This window comes from Apus apus, chromosome 5 (genome assembly GCF_020740795.1).
Source record: "Apus apus isolate bApuApu2 chromosome 5, bApuApu2.pri.cur, whole genome shotgun sequence".
NCBI lineage: Eukaryota > Metazoa > Chordata > Aves > Apodiformes > Apodidae > Apus > Apus apus.
Window position 1 is genome coordinate 24,968,578 of NC_067286.1, and position 22,178 is coordinate 24,990,755.

The 22,178-nt window shown below is 37.7% G+C and overlaps 1 protein-coding gene across 4 annotated transcripts in view; it reads left to right on the forward strand.

Annotated features, from left to right (window-relative positions):
• The window catches only part of CKAP5 (cytoskeleton associated protein 5), a 55,965-nt gene that overhangs the window by 14,254 nt on the left and 19,533 nt on the right, over positions 1-22,178 (forward strand). For all 4 annotated transcript variants that reach the window (XM_051621047.1, XM_051621046.1, XM_051621049.1 and 1 more), the window contains exons 3-23: positions 139-332; positions 1,459-1,665; positions 4,174-4,345; positions 5,378-5,510; positions 6,066-6,169; positions 6,537-6,650; positions 6,879-6,983; positions 9,215-9,304; positions 9,422-9,586; positions 10,393-10,521; positions 11,382-11,564; positions 12,503-12,616; positions 13,806-13,916; positions 15,043-15,135; positions 15,749-15,934; positions 16,378-16,472; positions 19,118-19,175; positions 19,258-19,383; positions 19,727-19,863; positions 20,022-20,196; positions 20,722-20,835. In XM_051621047.1, the coding sequence (XP_051477007.1) occupies positions 139-332; positions 1,459-1,665; positions 4,174-4,345; positions 5,378-5,510; positions 6,066-6,169; positions 6,537-6,650; positions 6,879-6,983; positions 9,215-9,304; positions 9,422-9,586; positions 10,393-10,521; positions 11,382-11,564; positions 12,503-12,616; positions 13,806-13,916; positions 15,043-15,135; positions 15,749-15,934; positions 16,378-16,472; positions 19,118-19,175; positions 19,258-19,383; positions 19,727-19,863; positions 20,022-20,196; positions 20,722-20,835 (2,805 nt within the window). The remainder of the gene's footprint in view (positions 1-138; positions 333-1,458; positions 1,666-4,173; positions 4,346-5,377; positions 5,511-6,065; positions 6,170-6,536; positions 6,651-6,878; positions 6,984-9,214; positions 9,305-9,421; positions 9,587-10,392; positions 10,522-11,381; positions 11,565-12,502; positions 12,617-13,805; positions 13,917-15,042; positions 15,136-15,748; positions 15,935-16,377; positions 16,473-19,117; positions 19,176-19,257; positions 19,384-19,726; positions 19,864-20,021; positions 20,197-20,721; positions 20,836-22,178) is intronic.

The window sequence follows — 22,178 nt, forward strand, 5'->3', positions numbered from 1 at the left end:
GGACCTTATTCATACTGTCATTGAAGAGAAATCCTGCAGATGGCAGCTTACTGAGCATGCTTTCTACTATGACTGAAGAATACTGTAAAATTGGGGAGTTAATACTGTAGTAGCACAACATCTGATTTCTACTTCCAGCTGTGGAAAGCCAGATTAAATGGTTATGAAGAAGCCCTTAAGCTCTTCCAGAAGATAGATGATGAAAAGAGTCCTGAATGGTCCAAGTATCTTGGATTAATAAAAAAATTTGTGACAGACTCCAATGCAGTGGCTCAGTTGAAAGGACTGGAAGCAGCACTTGCTTATGTTGAAAATGCTCATGTAGCTGGCAAGTAAGTATCCTTTTCTTGCTTTGTAGGCTGCTATGACAGTTAAATGTACCTTTCGGAGGCTACAAATAAATTGTACGGCGGCCACTAACAATTCTGATCTTTACTTTTGAGAGCAGAATTTGCTTTCTGACACACAGTTTGTTAAATGGTCTGCTTTCTGTGTAGATGGCCTCCATATACATATTAACTTGTCAGAAATTGCTTACAATGTTCAAAGAAGCTATTAAAGGCAGTAGTAAAGATTTCTGAAATGGTAGAGAAAACGAATCAGTAATTTGGCATATCAGTAATAGGTGCTGTGAACTGGAATCCCTGTTCTTGTTTGACTGAAACAGTCTGTATGTATAGGGAGCATTTTTTTCCAGGGAGATATTAATGCAATTTATTTGTGAAATAAAATGTAGTTATGTTGATATGGTGTTGCATCCAACTTAAACAATATGAATCTCCATACGTGCCATTTCTTCACAGGAGTTTTGTTAGTATTTCACTGTTGCCTAGTCCATTAAGTAGCCTGTACTCCCAAGGGTGAAATAAAAATACTCTTGGGTCAGATCAGTGCTTTGGTCCACTGGCCTTGTGGCCTGATGAAATTAATAAGTGTCTTGTTTAAAAAAAACAAGTGAACCCAAAGCTTTGTGTAAAAACCTAACAATCTTCTAAACCACTTGATTTAAAAGTGGTGTGAATTATTTCATTGTTTGGAAGCTTTGAAATAGATATGAAATTCTGTGTTGGAATTATACACCAATGCTTTATCTTAGTTAACTGTACTGTCTGCTGTTCCCGTAAATGGCACTTATTTGTGGACCTTAGCTAATGTATAGTAATGAATAGACTTTTGAGAAAATGTCAACTGTTCACTGTTTGGTGTAGTCCAGTATTAGGAAGATGTTAACTAGTGCTCCATTTGCAGGAGGTCTTTTGATTAAGCTAGAGGTTGAAGTCGCATCTTAAAAAAGGTTATTACCTTCAAAGTGAGCTTAGAGTTTAGTCCATATTATATGAGGGGTTGATAAGTTTTAATCCATGTTTTAGGTGTTGTGTGTACTTTTGTCTGTGGATAGTAGTGTAGAACACTTAATTCACTTAAATATTCCAGAAGTAACACTCTCTCATTTTTCAGGACAACAGGAGAAGTAGCATCTGGAGTTGTAAATAAAGTGTTCAATCAGCCAAAAGCCAGAGCAAAAGAGCTGGGTCTAGATATATGTCTAATGTATATAGAAATTGAGAAAGGGGAAGCAGTTCAAGAAGAATTACTGAAGGGTCTGGACAACAAAAACCCGAAAATCATAGTAGCGTGTATAGAGACCCTAAGGAAAGCACTAAGGTAAGTTTTTAATTTGTGGCTTGTTTTCTTTACTTTTTCCTTCACCCTGGCAGTATGTAGAGCCTAACTTGTTGCTTAAGTCTCTTTAGCAGGCCCTTGTTATTTTTTAATAGGATGTGTCTTTACTGAACTGATATTTTGTGACAAAAACAGTTGAGAGCATCATGGGACTTGTTAGATGTGAGAGATGTCTTTGTTGTGCAAGCCTCATCTGGATCACTTTCGTTCATGGCAGCTGTTTACCAAACTTCCATTTTCACAATGGACCTCTGAAAGAAGGGCAGGATTAGTGTGACTTGTTCCAGACTGTGGAGCTTCTCTTATGAATAGCTGAAATAAACTCACTGATGGGAAAACTATAGTGTAGTCTTTTCTTAAGAAAAGTCTATTTTCCTCACTGATGTGAGCATCTTTAATTGGGTACATGGTGTTTATTTTTGGAAGAAAATTAAAAAGGAAGAAAAAAGCTCATTGCACAGTAAGTTTCCATTGTCCGTATAGTAAGTAAATCCTTTCTTAAAATGAAAAGCTGATAATACTCCCTAAAAATAAAATCCAATTTCATTAAAATGGGGTACTTGGTTTCAAGATTATATTTGGAACATCTCTTTTTGTTCCACTTCAGTTGCTGCCTTTATGAGTTGAATGAAAAATACTGGGGTTTTTGTCAAATTCTTAAATGTTTTGTGTATATAACCCACTGTCCATTAGATTTTTTTATATTTTTTTTTTAAAGGAAACACAATTCTCATATTCATTGCAGATCACCTTTTTTTCTGAGAAAAGTAGATTATATGAGAACTGTATAATGCAAATTGAGAGTTTCTTATGCTAGGTATTTTTTAGAGAACTTGCTGAGACATATGTATAGATGTTCCTTGTTCCAGGCTTCTGTAACAGAAGTAAAAATAAAGCATAGGGGTTAGCACATTACCTATGCTTTCACTAAGCATAGATTACCTTACCTACCACATTACCTTAGTTTCCACTAAGTGAAACTACTGTCCCACATTTAAGAATGTATTTTAGCTATTTTAAATTGCCTTATCTAATCAAATGTCATTTTTAACACTGCATAACCTTCCTCCCTTCCTCAGTATCCTTCAAGTAACCATATTTGTAAAATGTACCACGTTTGTCTAGTTTTTTTAATGCAGTATTTTATTATCTTAGAGATGGCAAGATCAAATTCTTTTATTAATTGACTTCATCTGTTGGCTTCATCTTCTGCTTCTGAGCTGTTGTTGTCTTGTGGTTTGACAGGGTTTCTGCACTGATAATAAAAATTGCCTATGCTGTACTTAGGCAGGTAGCTTGAGTGAATAACTAGATTAACTTCTCGTGTTTTTTATCTTGTGCTGAAGTGTCTGTTCTTTCTTGTGTTATATGAATTAGATATTACATGAGTTAAATAAGAGCAACAGAATTTGAATGGGCACTTTTCCAAATACACTATTTCTTTTTGAGTCATGGTAGAAAAATACACATCTTGGGCCGCCTATTTGTTTATATTCTGCATTTAAATTGTGTTGTATCAAAGAGTTGAGCCTCTTGTGCAGATTTTAATACTTAATATTTCTTAAATATTTCTTAAAACAGGCTTGGCAATAATATGTTTAGCACTAGAATTTTTAGAAAGTGAGATGTAACTTTTAGTTCTTGAGCAGCCATTTTTACTAGCTTTTTCGTGTGGTACTTGACTGGAGAGAAGCAGAAGATGAAGTCGTCTTTTGTGTGATTGGAAAGGTTATTCAAAATTCTCAAGGAAAAGAAATTCTTAATCAAAGAAAAATATGGCTTCTGAAGTGATTTAGGGATGATGCTTTAAGAGTTGTAGCAATTAACTTTACAATGAATAGGAGAATAAAGTTCTCGTGTTCTCATTCAACAGTGATTGAAAAAGGAAGTTCAACAAAATGTAGAATCTGCTGAGAGGGAAGAGTGATTGGCTGGGGAAAGTTGTTTTGTGTGGCCTTTCAGCAGCATGTGTTTCAACACATGTTCTTTCTGTGAAGATGACCCAGGATCACTAATTATCTGGTCCAACAAGTAGAAAAGTGACTAAAGCTTTTAGTGCCGTTTGACTCCAAGAATAGACAAAGGAGATGCTATTCTGATTAAAAAAAAAAAAAAAGTAGGTCATATGCATTTTGGTTTAAAGGCATTTTTTTCTCTTTTTTATCTTCAATCCCACATCACCCCCCATGCCCACCAAGGAACAGTTTTAAGCAGCAGATTGGATTAAGTGCTTTGAAGTCATTTCATAGGACTGATTTTGTAACTCCAAGCTGGTCGTGGAGGGTACTTATGATAGGGCAAATACTCCTTAAATTTTACAGTAGCTTAGTAGCTTTACAAAATAGTAGTTATAATAAGGACTTGAGTAAATGGCACAATCCCTAAATGTGCACTGGAAGCAATTCATAGATTGTTAAAAGAAAATAATATTTATGGATCACTCTGTTTCCTACCTGGACACTGATGCTGTTCCATGTGTTAAACTTTCAGTGAATTTGGTTCAAAAATAATCTTACTGAAGCCAATCATTAAAGTATTGCCAAAACTGTTTGAGTCTCGAGAAAAGGCTGTTCGAGATGAAGCCAAACTGCTTGCTGTGGAGATCTACCGCTGGATAAAGGATGCCCTGAGACCTCCGTTGCAGAACATAAATTCTGTTCAGGTAGGCAGAAAGTAGTTATGTATCCAAACATTTGAGAAAATACTTCCGTGCTCACCCTCTCTGATCCTGTGGTGTTAGGCATTCCTGAAGACAAAGCTGGAAATTTCTGTAACAGCAGTGTTGTTTTTTAGCTTCCTGTAACTTTAATGAAAATGTTAGTCCCTCTTTGTTATTTGTAAAGAAATTGTGACAGTATTTTGTTGCCCTGAATATATGTGAAGCTGCAATGGGAAGCATCATTGATGAGGAGATTTCAAAAGCAGAATGTTGTTTCTTGGAGACCTAACCCAAGGGCAGATGCTTACCCTGTATAAAAGACCCCTGCACTGAAAGACTTCAGGTCAATAATTTTCCTTCGGTTTCCTTCCTGAAGTTTTTTCTTCTACACAGCCCTTCAGACTTGTTCTGGTGGTTCTCAAGAGGTGACTCTTCCATTTCAAGAAGTGGCATTACATTATAATTGATAACTGTCCTGTTGGAGATTAAACATTCTTTTTCTTAAAACCTTTATAAATTATCTATGTGTCCTTCTCTCGTACACACTTGAGTTAATTTAGTTCAGTTGAAAAGCAGTAACTTGCTGGAAAAAGGCATGGTTTAAAAAAACAAAACTAAAACAAAACAAAACAAAAGAAACACAAACTGTCTCATCAAATGTAGCTCAACATATTTTATCTTAGTGTGTAATACTGGTATGGCTGTAACACAAAGATCTTCCCTTCATGCTTGGCCATTTTTATTTTAAAGCTTCTACAGAGGGGACACAGCATTCTGACTGTTCTACAGTTGTTCTTACATAAATGCTTTGGTTTTTTTCTTGATAATTTTCTGTCCTGTGGATATACATGGCCAAAAGCTTCTGAATAGTGAGTATGAAGGGGAAAGGACTACTTTTCTGTAAGAAAAAAAACTTGAAAGATACTGCTATCTTGGTTTTGAAATGGGAAAACCACTGCTTTCCATAAATTATTGCTTGCTTTGAGGTATGTACAAAATGTCTCTGATATGATGAAATGTTTTTCCCTTTGACAGCTAAAAGAACTGGAAGAAGAGTGGGTCAAAGTGTCATCAGCTGCTCCTAAGCAGACCAGATTCCTGCGTTCCCAACAGGAGCTGAAAGCAAAATTTGAGCAGCAGCAGGCAGCTGGAGGAGATGCAGATGGAGGTAAATTTTTGATCTCTGAACTCCATTGGGAAGCATATTGCCGGTATATTATTTGTGAAAGAATGCATTAAATGGAAAATGTGTGGTTAATTCAGACTGGTGCCAAACACCTGAGGTGCAGTAAACAACAAGAAAACGTGGCTGGGGCAAAAATATGGTATTAAAGGGTACCTGTTCTTTGGAATAGCAACATCACAACTGCTGATAGTACATTTGGCTTTTCCGTAGAAGGGGCAATGGTTTTAAACTGAAAGAAGAGAGAGAAGATGAGGAGGAAATTCTTTACTGTGAGGGCAGTGAAACACTGGAACAGCCTGTCCAGAGAAGCTGTGGAAGCTCCATCCCTGGAGGTGTTCAAGGGCAGTTGGGATGGGACTTTGAGCAGCCTGATCCAGTGGGAGGTGTCCCTGCCCATGCAGGGGAGCTGGAACTTGATGATCTTTAAGATCCCTTCCAATTCAATGATTCTTTATAAACAGTGAGCTTTAGGTGGTGCTTTAGATGTAGTCAAAAACTTTGTCACTCTGCTTATATTTTTCTCTCTTCTGGTTGCAGGAGGTGATGAGGAGGAAGAGGTGGTACCACAAGTGGATGCATATGAATTGCTTGAAGCTGTAGAAATTCTTTCCAAGCTTCCCAAAGACTTCTATGAGAAAATAGTAAGCATAAACTTAAATACCTCAAGTTAATTCTATGATGTGTGGAGCTAATGAATATAAAGACATACTGGCATTCTGCAATATTGTTTTCCTGGTTAATAACAGAGTAGTGTAAGTAAAATATGGACTGTCATAAGTAAGTCTTAAAATTGTATTTAACAGCAAGAAAGCTGTAATTTTAATGAGCTGAGGTATGTTCAGGGTAAGGACTGTATTTCATATTTCATTGCAGTTATTATTGTTGAACTGTAGGAAGACTTTGGCTTCCTCAGGATAAAGTTAAGTTTTAAAATCTGTAGTTTGTGGGAAGTATGCTTCTCTAGTATTGTTTGCATTTTAAAATTAATGTAAATTATTAACTCTGCAGGAAGCAAAAAAGTGGCAAGAAAGGAAAGAAGCTCTAGAAGCTGTTGAACTACTGGTGAAAAATCCCAAATTAGAATCAGGAGATTATGCAGATTTGGTGAAAGTTCTCAAAAAGGTAATAAAACCCAGAGTGCACATGGCTTAATATTTTTTGTAATTTATTTGTTGATACTTTAGAAGTTACAGTTGAGTTAAATGAGTAGATGTAGAGGTACTGATGAGTAGAAAATTATGAGCTGGAACAGTGGTGGAAATAGCCTACTGACTATTCTAAGAAATTCTTCCAACTCTCAAACTTGGATTTTCAGTCTTTAACACTGCTTTCTTTGGTTTTTTTCTTCAGGTTGTTGGAAAGGATACAAATGTTATGTTAGTTGCTTTGGCTGCCAAATGCCTTGCTGGACTAGCTACTGGCCTTCGAAAAAAATTTGGACAGTACGCAGGGCATGTAAGTAAGAGTATGTACTTTTTTTCTGTTTTACTGATGCTGGAAACTAGGAAATACTTTTTTTTCTTTTTCTTTTTTTTTTTGTCTGTCAAAACTTGGTATTTATCAAAGGTATTCTTTGTACAATTACGGGTGCTTTACCTACCTCAGTTGAAATCTGCTGAGGACCTTGTTTGTTCACATTCGGCAACACGAAGCTTACTATTGCAATAAATTTTCTTTACTAAGGTAATTCTGAATAACTCTGCCATGAAATAAACTTTACTTACATTACCTCATCCTGGAGATGCACCCAGAGAAATGCATTTGTAGGCCATACTGGAAATAAAATAGCTTCTGGACCTGCATTCTGCTTAGCAGCTCCATGATGTATGTTTTAGTTTGGTTAGATTTTTTTTAATTTTGGGGCAGGGTAGCTGGTGGGTTTTTTGTTTGGATCCTGCCTGGTTTTTGTGGAGGGGTTTGTCTGGTTTAAGTAGCTAAACTACTGAGATTTTTTTTATGCTAAAATGTTGTGGTGATCTAGTTTAATGCTCTTCTCCGTTTGCAACTCTTTTATTACCAATATTGGGGAATATGGGGAAGCTTAACCAGTCTCTGAAAAGTTATCTCACTTGTTTCTCAGGCCTCTGTTGCTGTGTTCTCTAAGCTGCTCAATCTTTTTGTTGTTTTTTTTTCTTGTGATAAGGAAGAGTGATGGAGGCAGAGCTTAGAGACAGAGGGAACGGATGTGTCTGGCTGCTGGTAGTGTTATGTTTTGTGATGCATTGTGAAGTTACTGAATCTCGCTGCTTCAGAAACATTAAAGTCTCCTAAACTCTGAATGACAGTTTGGACAAAGTTGCTTTCATTCTGAAAGCTGTCTGTAGCTGTAAGAAGCATTCTTGCATCTATTAACACTTAATTTGTGTTTTAAAGGTTAACTCTAGTTGCTACAGAGTTAGTTTTGAAGAAGCCAAACTTCTGAAATACAGGTACAGATCCATGGTTGCCAAGAAAATGGTGTTGAGAATGTAACTGTTTCCAGTACTATAATGGCAGCTATGAATTACATAATCTCAGCACTCATTTTATCAATTCACTTGATTTGTTTGCTGGATTTATTTCCTGGTGAGGAAGATGCAGACTTCTCCTGAGAGCGGCCGTTCAAAGTGTTATGGAACAGAACTATTTCTAGAATCGTGGGATTCTTAAAAACTTTATTAGCTAAATATAGGACTGTCATGTTACAGTCTGCAGTCAGTGTTAAAATGAGCGATGAAATCCAGCATAGAACCATACTATTCACTGCATATAACCCAGCTTCACCTCTCTTGATTTGCAAATTGCAGCCCAGTAAAGGATACCAGCTGAGCCTAGGTTGCTGCGTGTTACCGAGGGTTGAGATCTCATAGTCAGCTTCTGAGTAGGAAGCAGTTTTTGTGGAAAATCTGTTTTGTATTATTCAAGAGCTTTTACAACTTATGTAAGGCATCAGACTGCTTCCAAAGTATGAACTGTGTTATGACTATGAAAATCTTGAAAACAGCCTGCTTTCCACTGTTAAAAGCTCTGTATGTTTCTGGCGCTCTGACAGAAGTTCTTACTGTTATAGAGGCAACACTCAAATGAAGCTGCTCGTATTACTGGCACATGAGAATGTCTAGTGACTTTTTTTTTCCAGCAGTGATTGAGTAGCTAGATGGGGTATAAATTGCTGTGAAATTCCAGTATGGCATAGTTTAGTGTCACATGTACTTTTTCAAGGGCATAGGTCTGAAAAATACTGTTCCAGGAAGGATTCATGTTGCTTTAGAGCACCATGATCTTGTCAGCTGTGAGTCAATTGAGGCCTTCTTCATGAGCTGTGCTGAGTGCTGTCAGGAAGCTGGGAACAAGGGGACACTTTACGTACCTTCTTGGATTCTTATAGTACAAGAGCGTTTCAGACCAGTAGAGCCAGAGTATTCTTCTTATGTAATTATGTAAATGTGTGTATCTGCTTTTTGTTTATCTTTGCTATGTATTTGCTCAGAAGTCTATACTTGTTAATAGGTTGACTGGAATGCATTTATTGTTGGTTATCAGACAGAAGAAATGAGTTTGTGCTGCTGTTGTGTGCCCTTGGAGGGACAGCAGTGATGTTTGCATTTTTTTGCTTATCTGCAAAATACTAGGGAGCAGACTACCCCAGTTATATTAGTGAAGAGTGGATTGACTTTTTTGGTTGTTTTTTCTTCCCTTTTCCATAGGTTGTTCCAACAATCCTGGAGAAATTTAAAGAGAAGAAGCCTCAGGTAGTGCAGGCACTGCAGGAGGCCATTGATGCAATCTTTCTTACAGTAAGTACGAGTGACTGTTTTCCATTGTCTGAGAATTGGTTAATTAATTAATTGATTTTTTTATTTGCTTTTCTCTTACTTTACTGAAACTAATGACTTCTTTATCCAATGCTGTAGACCACATTGCAGAACATAAGTGAAGACGTGTTGGCAGTGATGGACAACAAAAACCCAACAATTAAGCAACAAACATCCCTTTTCATTGCAAGAAGCTTCCGTCACTGTACACCTTCTACTCTGCCAAAAAGCCTGTTAAAACCTTTCTGTGCTGCACTTCTCAAGGTAAAGCAGGAGGAACTGGTACTATTCTGACACTGACTTAAGCACTTTTATTGTGAAGTACTGGAGTGTTTTGGGAGAAGGACCCTTCTGGTAACACAAGGGCTCAAGACTTCTTGTGTGCTCTGTAGCCATCCGAGTCAGTTTCACCTGATGTCAAACTTGAAGATGACTGTCAGTCATGGGAACAGTTCAGACACCTTTTTCTTAGCTTCTCTGAAACTGAAGACTCACTAAGTTTTATAGATTAAGACAGATATTTTCACTATTAAACTTCTGGGCAATGTGTCACTTTCTTCTTGTGGATGTTTTTCTTGGAATGCCACATATAATTTACTATGAATAAAAGAACCATAATTGATTTATACACTACAGTTATACTAGAGCGTATTTCAGGGTCAATGTTTATTATATATACTTTTTTCTTATTGAGAAATAGCCCTTTCCTTGTTATGGGAAATATCCCTGGCTTCAAAAATGGACATTTGGACAGAGTTGCAGAACTTCAAATGCCTTGTGAACTTTCATGGTGTTGCAGTATCTGTTAAAGCATGGATGCTTACCCTGTCTTGTGTGAAAGATCCAAAGATCTTTCTGGCTATAAACTGGCTATACCTGAGAAACAGTAGACTTGATCGGTACATAGTAAGATAAAAGTGAAAAACAACCTTTTTCATTCTGCAATGTAATGTTAAGGATTATTCTGTAGTAGATGTTGATTTTTAAAAAAGGGAGGGGAATTGTGCACAAGATGGATTTAGGAGTTTAGATATGCAAGTTCATATGATACAAGTTGTCTTTCTCTGCAGCATATCAATGATTCTGCTCCTGAAGTAAGAGATGCTGGATTTGAAGCACTAGGCACTGCCTTGAAAGTGGCTGGAGAGAAAGCTGTGAATCCTTTTCTGGCAGATGTAGACAAATTAAAGCTTGATCGGGTGAGTTTGTTATTGTAAATGTTGTACAAAACAAAATCCACTCCATTTATTCATTTAAGATTCATCTTAAACTAGAGAGACTAAAGGGGATACTTGAGGTAGTGACTTTAAGCACAGATTTCTGCAATTATTTTTTTAACATAAACGTTGCTGATGTTGCAGGGCATCTGAAAATCCCTATTTCTTCCTAGATTATCAAGTATTTTTTTAACTTCTGCTATCTAAATTGCATTAGTATTTTAACATTGCACCTTTTCAGTCTTATGTAAAATATATTTTGGCTTCAATGCTGTGGCTGGTGAGGTTTGGTTTTGTTTTGGGTTTGTTGGTTGGTTTTATGTGGGGTTTTGTTTTTGAACGCTTTCTCTGTTGTCTGAAAGTTTAGCGTTTTACATCACAACCACAGGGTTGTGATTCTATATTACAAGATAGGATTTGGTATTAAAGACTTGATTTCCAACAACAAAGTTTTCATGCTTTTGCATGAGCTGACAATTTTGTTGACTGAATGATGATTTTATAATTTAAGGTGTTAAGAATTAGTCTTCAGAACATCTGTAAGTACTGGGGGAGGGCAATGGTTTTTATATGTATAAATGCACTTCATTTTGAACTAGGAAAACTACTGTAGCCATACAGTGATGGCTGATACCACTGACCTAGTTAACATTGCTACTGTAAGGAACACAGGATAACAAGATTTGGTGAAGTAAACAACTTAAACTCTTGAAGTTTCTACCAGAGTAGTCAAGTTTTAATTACTGCTGTTAAAGGGACACTGTAGATCCAGTTGTGGTAGCTAAATAGCTTTTTTCTTCCTCACCCCCTCCCCCCACTTTTTTTTTTTAACTGCTTGTCAGATTAAAGAGTGTGCTGAGAAGGTAGAACTGGTTTATGGTAAAAAGACAGGAGGAGCTGCTGAGAAAAAAGAAGGCAAGCCTATTGCTGGAAAGACCCCTGCTCTTTCAGGGTCTGGTGGAGATAGAGAAACAAAAGATGCAGCAACCAAACCAGGACCACTGAAGAAAGCACCTGCTGTGAAGGTAAGAGAGATTGTCAGGAGATTGTTTGAGAATCACAGTTGTCTGTGATTTGCATTGAATAGTTACTTCTTAGAGATCAAAGCTGGCCTACTGAACATCTCCTTCCACTGAGGAATCACTGTCCTTCTGTAGGAGTAGGCTGAGCTCAACAAAAAGAATCTGGGACTTTTCTCAGAAAGTACTTGATGAAATCTGTTTTTAATGATGCAAACTGTCTTCTGACTTATATCATCATACTACGTTTTGATACTGAAATGGTGATAGACCACTGGAGACATTCAGAGGAGCCTCAGATGTTGTAACATTAATGTGTTCTGTGGTGAGGCAGTAGTATTTAGCTGAAGTCAATGTCTTTTCTTATAGGTAGCAAGGTTACTAATCAAGTGTTGAGTATTCTCTCAGTGTTATCTTAGTCTGTTGCTGGAAATAATTCAAACTGTTAGCCTTCATTACTTTGATTATTTGGATTTTAAAAATTGACCTAAGTAGAGATGATCTTTGTAATACCTTACTTTTTTTCCAGGTGGGAAACCTGGAAGGGAATAGTATTGCATTTTTTAAAATTTATTGATACTCTGGTAGCATGGAAAAGAGACACCAGTCACAAGTTTAATACCTAATCAGTATCCATAGGAGACTATATATGAATTCATTACTTCCTGAACCTTCACAAATAGCATATATTCATTCCCTTTTCATCTCTCATATTCTTGTGTATCTCTGTTACTGTATGTGTCTTATGAAACCTGTAGTCTGGAAGCAACATCTGAATTAAGTAAGCTCTAGCAGAAAACTGTTTCTTTGCTTACAGCTGTTATGGCGCTAGAAGTTTGGGTTTTTTGTTAGACTGTAAAAGTGTGGGAAAACAGCAGTTCTTTTGGTATCTGATGAGCTAGAGACCTGTTTGGTCTTGGCTAACTTACACATTTCATTTCTAGTCTGGGGGCCCACCCAAGAAAGGCAAACCAGCTGCAGCTGCAGGTACGGGAGGTGCTGGAGCTAAAGGCAAGAAGGGTCCTGAGACCAAAGAAATATTTGAATCTGAGCTCTCAGTGAGTATTCTGCTGTTTTCTGAAATATGATATCCTCTGTAATCTGATTTTTTTCACTGAAGTTGTTTTTTTTTTTTTTGTTAGGGCAAGGGGAAGCAATACATTTAAATAAGTGAATTGATAACTGGCAAACAGATGTTTGATCTATTCTGGTAAATACATCTATTTTTCAGGGACCTGTTGGTACCAGGCCATGTAAGACAGTAAACAATAAATCAGTCTACTATAATAGGGTATATCATGTTGTCCCTGGACAAGGAACAGATGAAACAAGTGAAGATATGACCATTTCATACATAATTTAGAATGCATGATTTGCTGAAGGTATCTGGTATTAAAAGCTTTGAGAATACAGTATTCTGGGGTTTACATTGAAATCTCAAGGAGAATACAGGAATCATTAAACTACTACAAGTTTATTCCGTGCTGTTCCTAGTAAGTTACACTCCAAAAAAATTATTGAATCCATCATGTTAATTGAGCATCTACCTATCTTCTTAGTAGGGAAACAGGTAAACTAAGCTATCTGTAGGTCAAAGAGTGAGAAATAAAAAAGCTAGGAAAGCTTTGCTAGATATATATGCAAGTTTATTGGACTGTCAGTTATCTTTAGAGTGTAGAGTAGAATAGATACTTTCCATTAGGTATCCAGTTTATATTGCTAGTTATAGAGCGGAAAATGAGTGTACACTTCCTGAGGGTGATACAGACACCAGTGAAACAGGGAAGTTTTTATTGTTTTTCATGTACTAATTGACTTTTCAGTCTTCATTTTGCTAAACTGGATACAGAAGATGGTGTCTTCTCCCATTCACCCTTATCAACTACTGATTTGTCATTGGGAATGTTTATTCAGACTTCATACAAACTTATTTTGCAAATTTTAGGTTACCTGTGCTTGATTCTGTAAGTAGTGTCTACTTAGGATTATTTTTTACTATCAACATAATTTACCGTACTTTCTAGGGATTACTTCTCTATTGTGGTGCAATTTAGCAGCTTCCTAAGTTCCTAAGGGCCCTAAACTGTAATCCATGCAAAGTTTTTCAACCTACGATAGCAAACTTCTCATATTTTGTAAATGTGCCACAATGTAAAGGTCATTCCACTACATTACATTTCCTTAAGGGTGTTGCCCTCCCCCAAGGGGATAGAGTAGGGTGTTAACCTTGTTCTGATCTGTCTGTAGATAGAAGTATGTGAAGAGAAAGCTGCTGCTGTCCTTCCAGCTTCTTGTATCCAGCAGTTGGACAGTGGTAACTGGAAAGAGAGGCTTGCCTGCATGGAGGAATTTCAGAAGGTAAGTTTCTAATAGTACGCAGAGGCAGGTAGGTAGAGAGCAGTGATTTCTTCAGCTTTTTAAGTCTGGCAGTTCTTTTAAAAGAAGACATGCCAGTAACAGTGATATTTCAGATGTCAGATATGAATTCAGATGTCTTTTGCAAGTAGTATTTAATCCAAGTGGCTTATATGATTTAAATTGGCTGTTATTCTGTAAGAACAGTCAAGTCTTTTAGTTTAATGTATATAGTTATGCTTTTGTCAGAAATATTTGTATGTGGATTGAGGATGCATAGAGGTTTTTCTAAAACACTAATTCTGAAGCTTAATCTCACAGATAACTGGGTTTAAACAAAAAGTTCTGCAATGACTGGGCAAAACCAGTGGCAAGTAAGTCCCTGCTGATAGCATGTTAGGCAGCAGTTTATGGTACTAAAATTTCAGTTGGCAAATAGCTGATGTTTGAAGAGTTACACAATGCCAGCAATCAGACTTCATGGTTGGTTGCAAATGCTTCATGTAGTCACAGTCAAATAAAGCATCACTCAAATGTGAAGCCTGCCTTGCTATTTTTAGTGGAAAAGGTGACTGACTTAAAATGTGAAATAGTGACTGGCTGCACTGAAATGCTGCTGCAGAAGCCGGAAGATGTTACTGTTTCAGTGGAAAGGAAAAGCCTAAAGTAAGAGTAAGATCAGTAATTTAGATTACATTAAAACTTAATCTCTGCTGTGTAGTCAGCATTCCAATGTGAAAGGTGCACAGTGTGTTTCATCTTGAAAAAAACAAAAAAACCCCACAAAACAGTTTAGCTTTGGGGAGTGTTGTGGGGGGTTTTTCCAGTCAAGTATTAAAATCCCAGAGCTGGAATTGCTAATAGTGTTTGTAAGGACACTTGTTAAAGAACATACAAAGTGTAGCAATATCAATGCTGTAGTTTAAATGTTGGCTCAGGACCAGTAAAATGAGTTCCTTGTGAAAATGTCTGGTAGTAAGGCTCTTGAGGTAAATTCTTATGTGGAGAATTTCTGCAACTTAATTCAGTGTTAAGAAAATATTTATAGGACAGTAGAGGTAACTTCTGTTTGTGATTTGAATTTTGTATCACTTGCAATTCACTGGCTAACTTGATGTTTATCCTTTAGGCTGTTGAGCTTATGGAGAGAAGTGAAATGCCTTGCCAAGCTCTAGTAAGAATGCTGGCCAAAAAACCTGGTTGGAAGGAAACAAATTTTCAGGTAATGCATTATCCTTCAGTAGCTAACAGTCCATTTTGGTTAATTTCTGTAAGTTGTTTCCAACCGAAGGGCTGTAGGTGCATGTGTGTCACAGTCCTAGCACTGTGACCACAGTTATATCTGTAGTCAATGAGAATATACACTCTAAAATTAGGTTTTATTTCTGCTGACAGTTAAAACTTAGAGACAACGTTTGAAGGTACATAGAGGTGTATGGATGTGTATACATCTGTGCAGATATGTTTATGGATGTGTTACATGTAAGTTTTAAAAGTAGGTAACAGCTGCCCAGTATTAGTGACTGTGTATGCATATATAAACATATATATTGGTATACACAGAATTTGTGTATAATCAGACAAAATAGTATATATCCATGTATGTATATGTAATATATATTTGTGCAAACAAGTGATGTTTATGTGGATGCTTTTATATAGTCAGCTGTATGAATTTGTGTGTATATACACACAAATACATATTTTATACATATATTTGTGTTTACTCACAGATATATTTATTTTTGCATATACCTATAAATACATAGAATGAAAAGGTTGGTCTAAAATACACAAAAGCATCAGTAACTTACTTGCTGTTATGGATCTTCCAGGTGATGCAGATGAAACTGCATATAGTTGCATTGATTGCACAGAAAGGAAACTTCTCCAAAACTTCAGCACAGGTGGTGCTGGATGGTCTTGTAGACAAGGTTGGTGATGTGAAATGTGGGAGTAATGCAAAAGAAGCCATGACAGCAATAGCAGAGGCTTGTCAGTTGCCATGGACTGCTGAGCAGGTGAGTGAGCAGCAAAGGTATTCTTCCACTAAATAAAATCAGAAATATTATGTGGGTTCTAAATCCTAAATCTGACTTTTCTGTGTTGCCTGAAAGTGTTTCGTTTGCTATCAAGATACCTTCTAAGGCAGAAGTTAAAAGTTCCTTCAAAAAAGGAAATAATGAGTAATGAATTAGTATTTTGCTGAAATCCTGCCAAATCAGGTACACAACCATAATAAAGGTTTCTCCAGTTGCCCTCAAGTACTTCAAGAACTTCTGATTCACTTCAGTTGCTATCATATGTTGATATAGTGGCACAACAAACTTTTCCTAGTATGTTACCCCAAATGTTTCAGTATACTTACAGTGCCCTGTGTTTTTTGCAGGTGCCTTCACTCATTTAGTACAGTGTTTTGTCACCTGGTTTGCCACTGTTTACACTTAACTCTCATCTGTTCCAGGTTGTGGCTATGGCTTTCTCTCAAAAGAATCCTAAAAACCAGTCGGAAACTTTGAACTGGCTTTCAAATGCAATTAAAGAGTTTGGCTTTTCTGGGTATGTCTTTTAAGTAAATTTCTAATTGAATGAGAATGTTTCTAACTTAGGACTAAGAATCTCTGTCAGATGGGTCTGAGGAGTGTGGCTGCAAGTGTATCTGAACTCTTTTTCCATAAACTGATGCTAGCTTTGCTAGGTGCTATTCTAACTCTAAATGAAAGTATCTGACATTACTGAAAGGATAGGATGCTGTTACACTACTAGATGCTTTCTTCATCGCTCTACCTTCTCTGAAGAGCATTTTTCTTAAACTTTATATACTGTAGGAGTGGGCTGGGCAAGCAGCTGTGGTGTTGCATGTCTGTTGTTGTTTTGCTTGGATACACCTGCAGCCAGGTGGGTCACTATAATTTATAGTTTAAAAAACCAAAACCTGACAGCCTACAGAAGAGTACGTACCAGCATGCTTATTACTCTACTCAGGAGGGATTTTGAGGCTGATAGCAAGAAGAAGTTTTAGCCAACTAAATAGCCATAATTTCATCTGGCACTGTGAGGGTAAGAAATGGATTCTCCATCAAAACCAGGGACAGCATTCCTTAATTTTTCATCACCAGTCTCCTAACTCAGTGTGGTCAAGCATATGTAATACGGGTTACTCCTGAGAACAGAATTCTTAAGCAGTGAAGACTTCAAGCATGAATTTGAGTACTTGGGCCGTCACTATGCCTGTTCAAGTTGTTTGACAGCTATTTAATGGATAGTTACATCAATTAACTCTGGAAAATAAACACTCTTCTTCAGTAAATTCCCCAGAAAGTATTTATTTCCTGCAGGGTAATTGATGTGTAGATATAATGGAGCAGAGCCTCCTGAGGGCTCTGTTAAGGGACATGGAAAATGTAGAGGTGGTTGGTGGCAACCAATATGCCTTCACAAAGGACAAATCGTGCCTGATAAATTTGGTGGCTTTTTATGATGGGGTCACAGCGTCAGTGGACAAGGAAAGAGCAACTGACATCCACCTAGACTTGTGCAAAGCATTTGACACTGTCTCGGATGACACCCTGGCATCTAAATTGAAAAGGTATGGATTCAAAGGATGGACTACTCAGTGAATAAGGAATAGGCTGGATGGTTACACTCAGAGTTGTGGTCAACAGCCTAATGTCCCAGTGGAGACCAGTGATGAATGGCATTTCTCAGGGGTCAGTACTGGGATCAGTGCTGTTTAACATCTTTGGCGACTTGGACAGTGGGATTGAGTTCACTCTTGGCAAGTTTGCAGATGACAGCAAGCTGTGTGGTGTGGTCAACATGCTGGAGGGACAGAAGGCCATCCAGAGGCACCTTGACAGGCTTGAGAAGTGGGCCTATGTGAGCTGCATGAAGTTCAGCAAGACCCTGCACCTGGGCTGGGGTGATCCCAAGCACAATTACAGACTGGGCAGAGAATGGATTGAGATCAGCCCTCAGGAAAAGTACTTGGGGGTATTGATTGATGAGAAGCTCGACATGAGCCGGGAATGTGGGCTTGCAGCCCAGAAAGCCACTGTGTCCTGGGTTGCATCAAGAGAAGTGTGGCCAGCGTGTCAAAGGAAGTCATTCTCCCCTTCTACTCAGCTTTTGTGAGACCCCATCTGGAGTACTGTGTCCAGTTCTGGAGTCCCCAATACAGGAAGGACATGGAGCTGTTGAAGCAAGTCCAGAGGAGGGGCACAAAGATGATCAAAGGGCTGGAGCACCTCTCCTATGAAGACAGGCTGAGGGAGTTGGGTCGGTACAGCCTGGAGAAAAGAAGGCTCCAGGGAGACCTTACAGTGACCTTCCCAGTACCTGAAGGAGCCTATGAGAAAGCTGGAGAGGAACTTGTTATGAGGGCATGTAGTGATTAGGACAAGGGGTAATGGCTTTATATTGAAAGAGGGTACATTTAGGTTAGACATTTAGGAAGAAATTCTTTAGTGTGAGGGCAGTGAGCCACTGAAACATGTTGCCCAGGGAAGCTGTGGATGCCCCCTCCCTGGAAGTGTTCAAGGGCAGGTTGGATGGAGCCTTGAGCAGCCTGGTCTAGTGGGAGGTGTCCCTGCCCATGCAGGGTAGTTGGAACTAGATGACCTTTACAGTTCCTTCCAATCTAAACCATTCTATGATGTGATCCTAAAACAGCCATGTTTGAGGCTGTACCAACAAAGCTTCTGTGATTGCCTATTTTCTATTAAATTCAATGGTGGTATAGAAGATTAGTATTCTAAACCTTCCTTTCTTTGTACATTTCTTTTTTGAAATGTGTGCCTTTTTCTGGAAGATCCTGAGACAATTTAACAAAAAAAAAATATCTCACCTTTATTACATAGCATGTGTGTCAGCTGCTTACAATTATTCTAGGCTCATCCCTCAGTATTTCAGTCCTGGCAATCGTGGGTGTTGTAATGTAAGAAACCTTCCGGCTGTAATAGTAGCAGTCTTTGATTTGTTTATAGTTTTTCATAGGCTATTCTCCCCTTTCAGTAGTTAGTTAAATAGCCACCATCTACACTCTACATGTTGTATTATTTTATATGTGCAAGTATCTTCTACTTGTAAGTTACTTGTATGAATCTGTTCTTGTAGCTTGCTTTTCCTTTAGCATATTGTGATGTTTCTTCTTGGTGCTTCCTGTGTTGCATTTTGCTTATGGGGGATATTTTTTTTCCCCACAGGCTGAATGTTAAAGCTTTCATCAGTAACGTGAAGACGGCTCTTGCTGCAACTAACCCAGTGAGTAAATTTAGAATTTTAATCCTGAATTTTTATCAGTCCTCAATTTGAAGACTGAGTGCCTTTATCTTCTTTCTGGCAGGCTGTAAGGACTTCTGCCATTACCTTACTGGGAGTCATGTATCTTTATGTGGGACCTCCTTTGCGAATGTTTTTCGAGGATGAAAAGCCAGCACTTCTCTCTCAGATAGATGCAGAATTTGAAAAGGTATGAAGTGTAACTCTCTCACTACCAAGTATTGTTAAAACTACTAGGAAGCTTCAGTAGCTGGAATCTGTAGTAAAATTGTGGACTAACCTGTGTTTTTGTAATTGAACCAGATTTTTTAAGGCAGCTCACCAAAGCAGCTGCGAACTCCTTATGTCGACCTATGTCAACAGTCACTTTTTTCATAAGGAACTTTGGAGCTTTCTGGTTTTGTTTGAATAACATAATGTTTTAGCAATCTGTCACCCTGAGACAGTACATTCATATCATACAAGTGTTTTATTTTTAATGTCAAATGAAAAACTGTAATATAGCTGTTTCTGATTTTCTGTGTTCCTTGCAGATGCAAGGACAGATGGCACCAGCCCCAACTCGTGGCATTTCCAGGCACAGTACAGCAGGTGGGGATGATGGTGAGGAAGAGGAACAGGAGGATGTTGGGAATGATGTTGTGGATCTTTTGCCAAGAACAGATATTAGGTAGGCTTGGATTCTACAGCCTGAAAATCATCTTCCACTGCAGTTCAAAAATTTGTTTTTATAAACACTTTCTGAGCATAAATCTGGTGTTAAAGCACTGAAATACTAAAAGACATATAACTAAGAAAATGTACTTTTCACCTTTTTTTCTCTTACAGTGATAAGATCTCACCTGAATTAGTGTCTAAGATTGGGGACAAAAACTGGAAGATCAGAAAGGAAGGTCTAGATGAAGTGACAAGCATAATAAATGATGCAAAGTTCATACAGCCAAACATCGGAGAACTTCCAGCTGCTTTAAAGAGTCGTCTTAATGACTCCAATAAAATCTTGGTACATTGTTGAAAATCCTGTTTCAGCTGTTTCCAGCTTAGAATTTCAAACTGTTTGTGATTTCTGAACCTTGTTTATTACTCAGTCTGTTACTATGTCCTGAAATCAACAATTGGAAAACAGTGAACTGTGTATTTTATTTATCTATTTTTACAAATATTTGCCTTTGTCTTGGCTTTATATGAAGAAAAAAGCCTTCAAAGAAAGGGACTCTGCATTTAATATAATGTAAGCAAATCTAAAAAACTTATCAACCAAAAAAAGCCAAAAATTAAGTTGGATCATTCATACAATTGAAATGTCCCTTGTTAAAAAATATTCTTAGTTGGACTTTAATGTACTCAGAATATATAAATAATTTTTATCTGTGTGAAGAATTTGAAGTCTGGAATAGATAAAACTGAGCAGCCATTCTAAAGTAAAAGCTTAGATGTACAGCAGTTTTTACTTTCCCCACCTGACTTAAGAGTTTTACACACACAGTTGTAATAAGATTTTATTCATAGCCTTTTTGTTTATGTGCAGGTGCAACAAACACTCAGCATTCTTCAGCAGATAGCAACAGCAATGGGCCCAAATATCAAACAGCATGTGAAAAATTTGGGCATTCCTGTCATCACAGTCCTAGGAGACAGTAAGGTAAGATGCTCATGAAGATCACTTTCCTTTTGGCCACTCACTATCTGAGCTGTGCCTGGCAGTAACTGTTGCTGTTGAGTTGCTTTTGAGAGGTGGATGGTAGTTAAAACTTTTTCAGAAGCTCACTGGTTTGAGCCAGGATGAAGCCAGTTTTCTGTTTACTGATTTTATTTTCTTCAGTGGTCTTTTAAGCAGCACACTTACTGAAATGAACAGCAAGCTTTCCAGCTAGTGGGCTGTTAACGCTCGAATGTTTGTAGTCACTGCTGAGAGACCAAGGCCACTTCACTCTGCTCCAGCAATTAAACTAATGACACATTTTTTGAAAGGTTCTTGCATAAATGACATCCCTGTTACTGAAATACGAATATGTGCCTAAATATAATTCTGCCTGAGGTGTATTCTGCTTGCAAATAAACCTAGTCAGTGTCATATTCAGCTTTGAAATGAAATGTGACTGAATACTTTTAATGCTGAAAATACAGCATGTTAGACACTAATCAGGTTTGCTTGGTAAAGATGCTTGTAGAACTTTTTTTTTCTTTTAGCTTCTTAGTGTGGATTCCAGGGTACATTGTTGCCTTTGTGTCACTGTGTAGGAGATCTTTGAACTGTAGGTTGAAAAAGGACACTTTCAACTAATATTGAAGCTTGTATAATGTCAGTGATGAGACTGTCGAGGTTTTATATCAAAATCAAAGCTAGGACCACAGGAAAGAGATATTTGAAGAAACAGGGGTAGGAGACTTGGGAAAATTCCTATGTATTTTGCCAGAAGTCATAGGCAGTTATCAGAGGTGGCATATTTCAGATATCTCTACTCTGAATGTAGTAGGAAAACACAGAAACTGGATCTACCTGTTCCAAGCAATGGAAGGACTAGGACTGGTCCTAGAGCTAGATAAAAACTCCTGGTTCAGTTATTTTCTCTTTAAGAGTCTTAAAGAACTAAGATGTTGTGTGATTAAATTGAATTCTTGTGTTCACCAGTTATCTTGAGGAAACAGCAAGCTCCCTTCAGTTCCAAGTACATGGTTTTAAGGATAAAACCAACTGTGTTAATCTTGTTAATAAAATGCATAACACCAGCGTTACTTGGAAGGACTATAATGCTGATAGAGGATTGTATAATCGTTCAGACATTGTTACAGTAGAATGTACTGCAAGACTTACTCAATTTATCCAGTTGCTAGAGTTTTTGAAGATGAGGAGGGTCCTTTTTGGGCCCCGCTTCGAAATGTTGATAGTGGACCAATAGCTGATGAATATTAACAGCTTATAACATGAGTGAAGACAAATTGAGTTTGGGTGAGGGGAACCAATGCCTTAAAGAGGCAGATGAG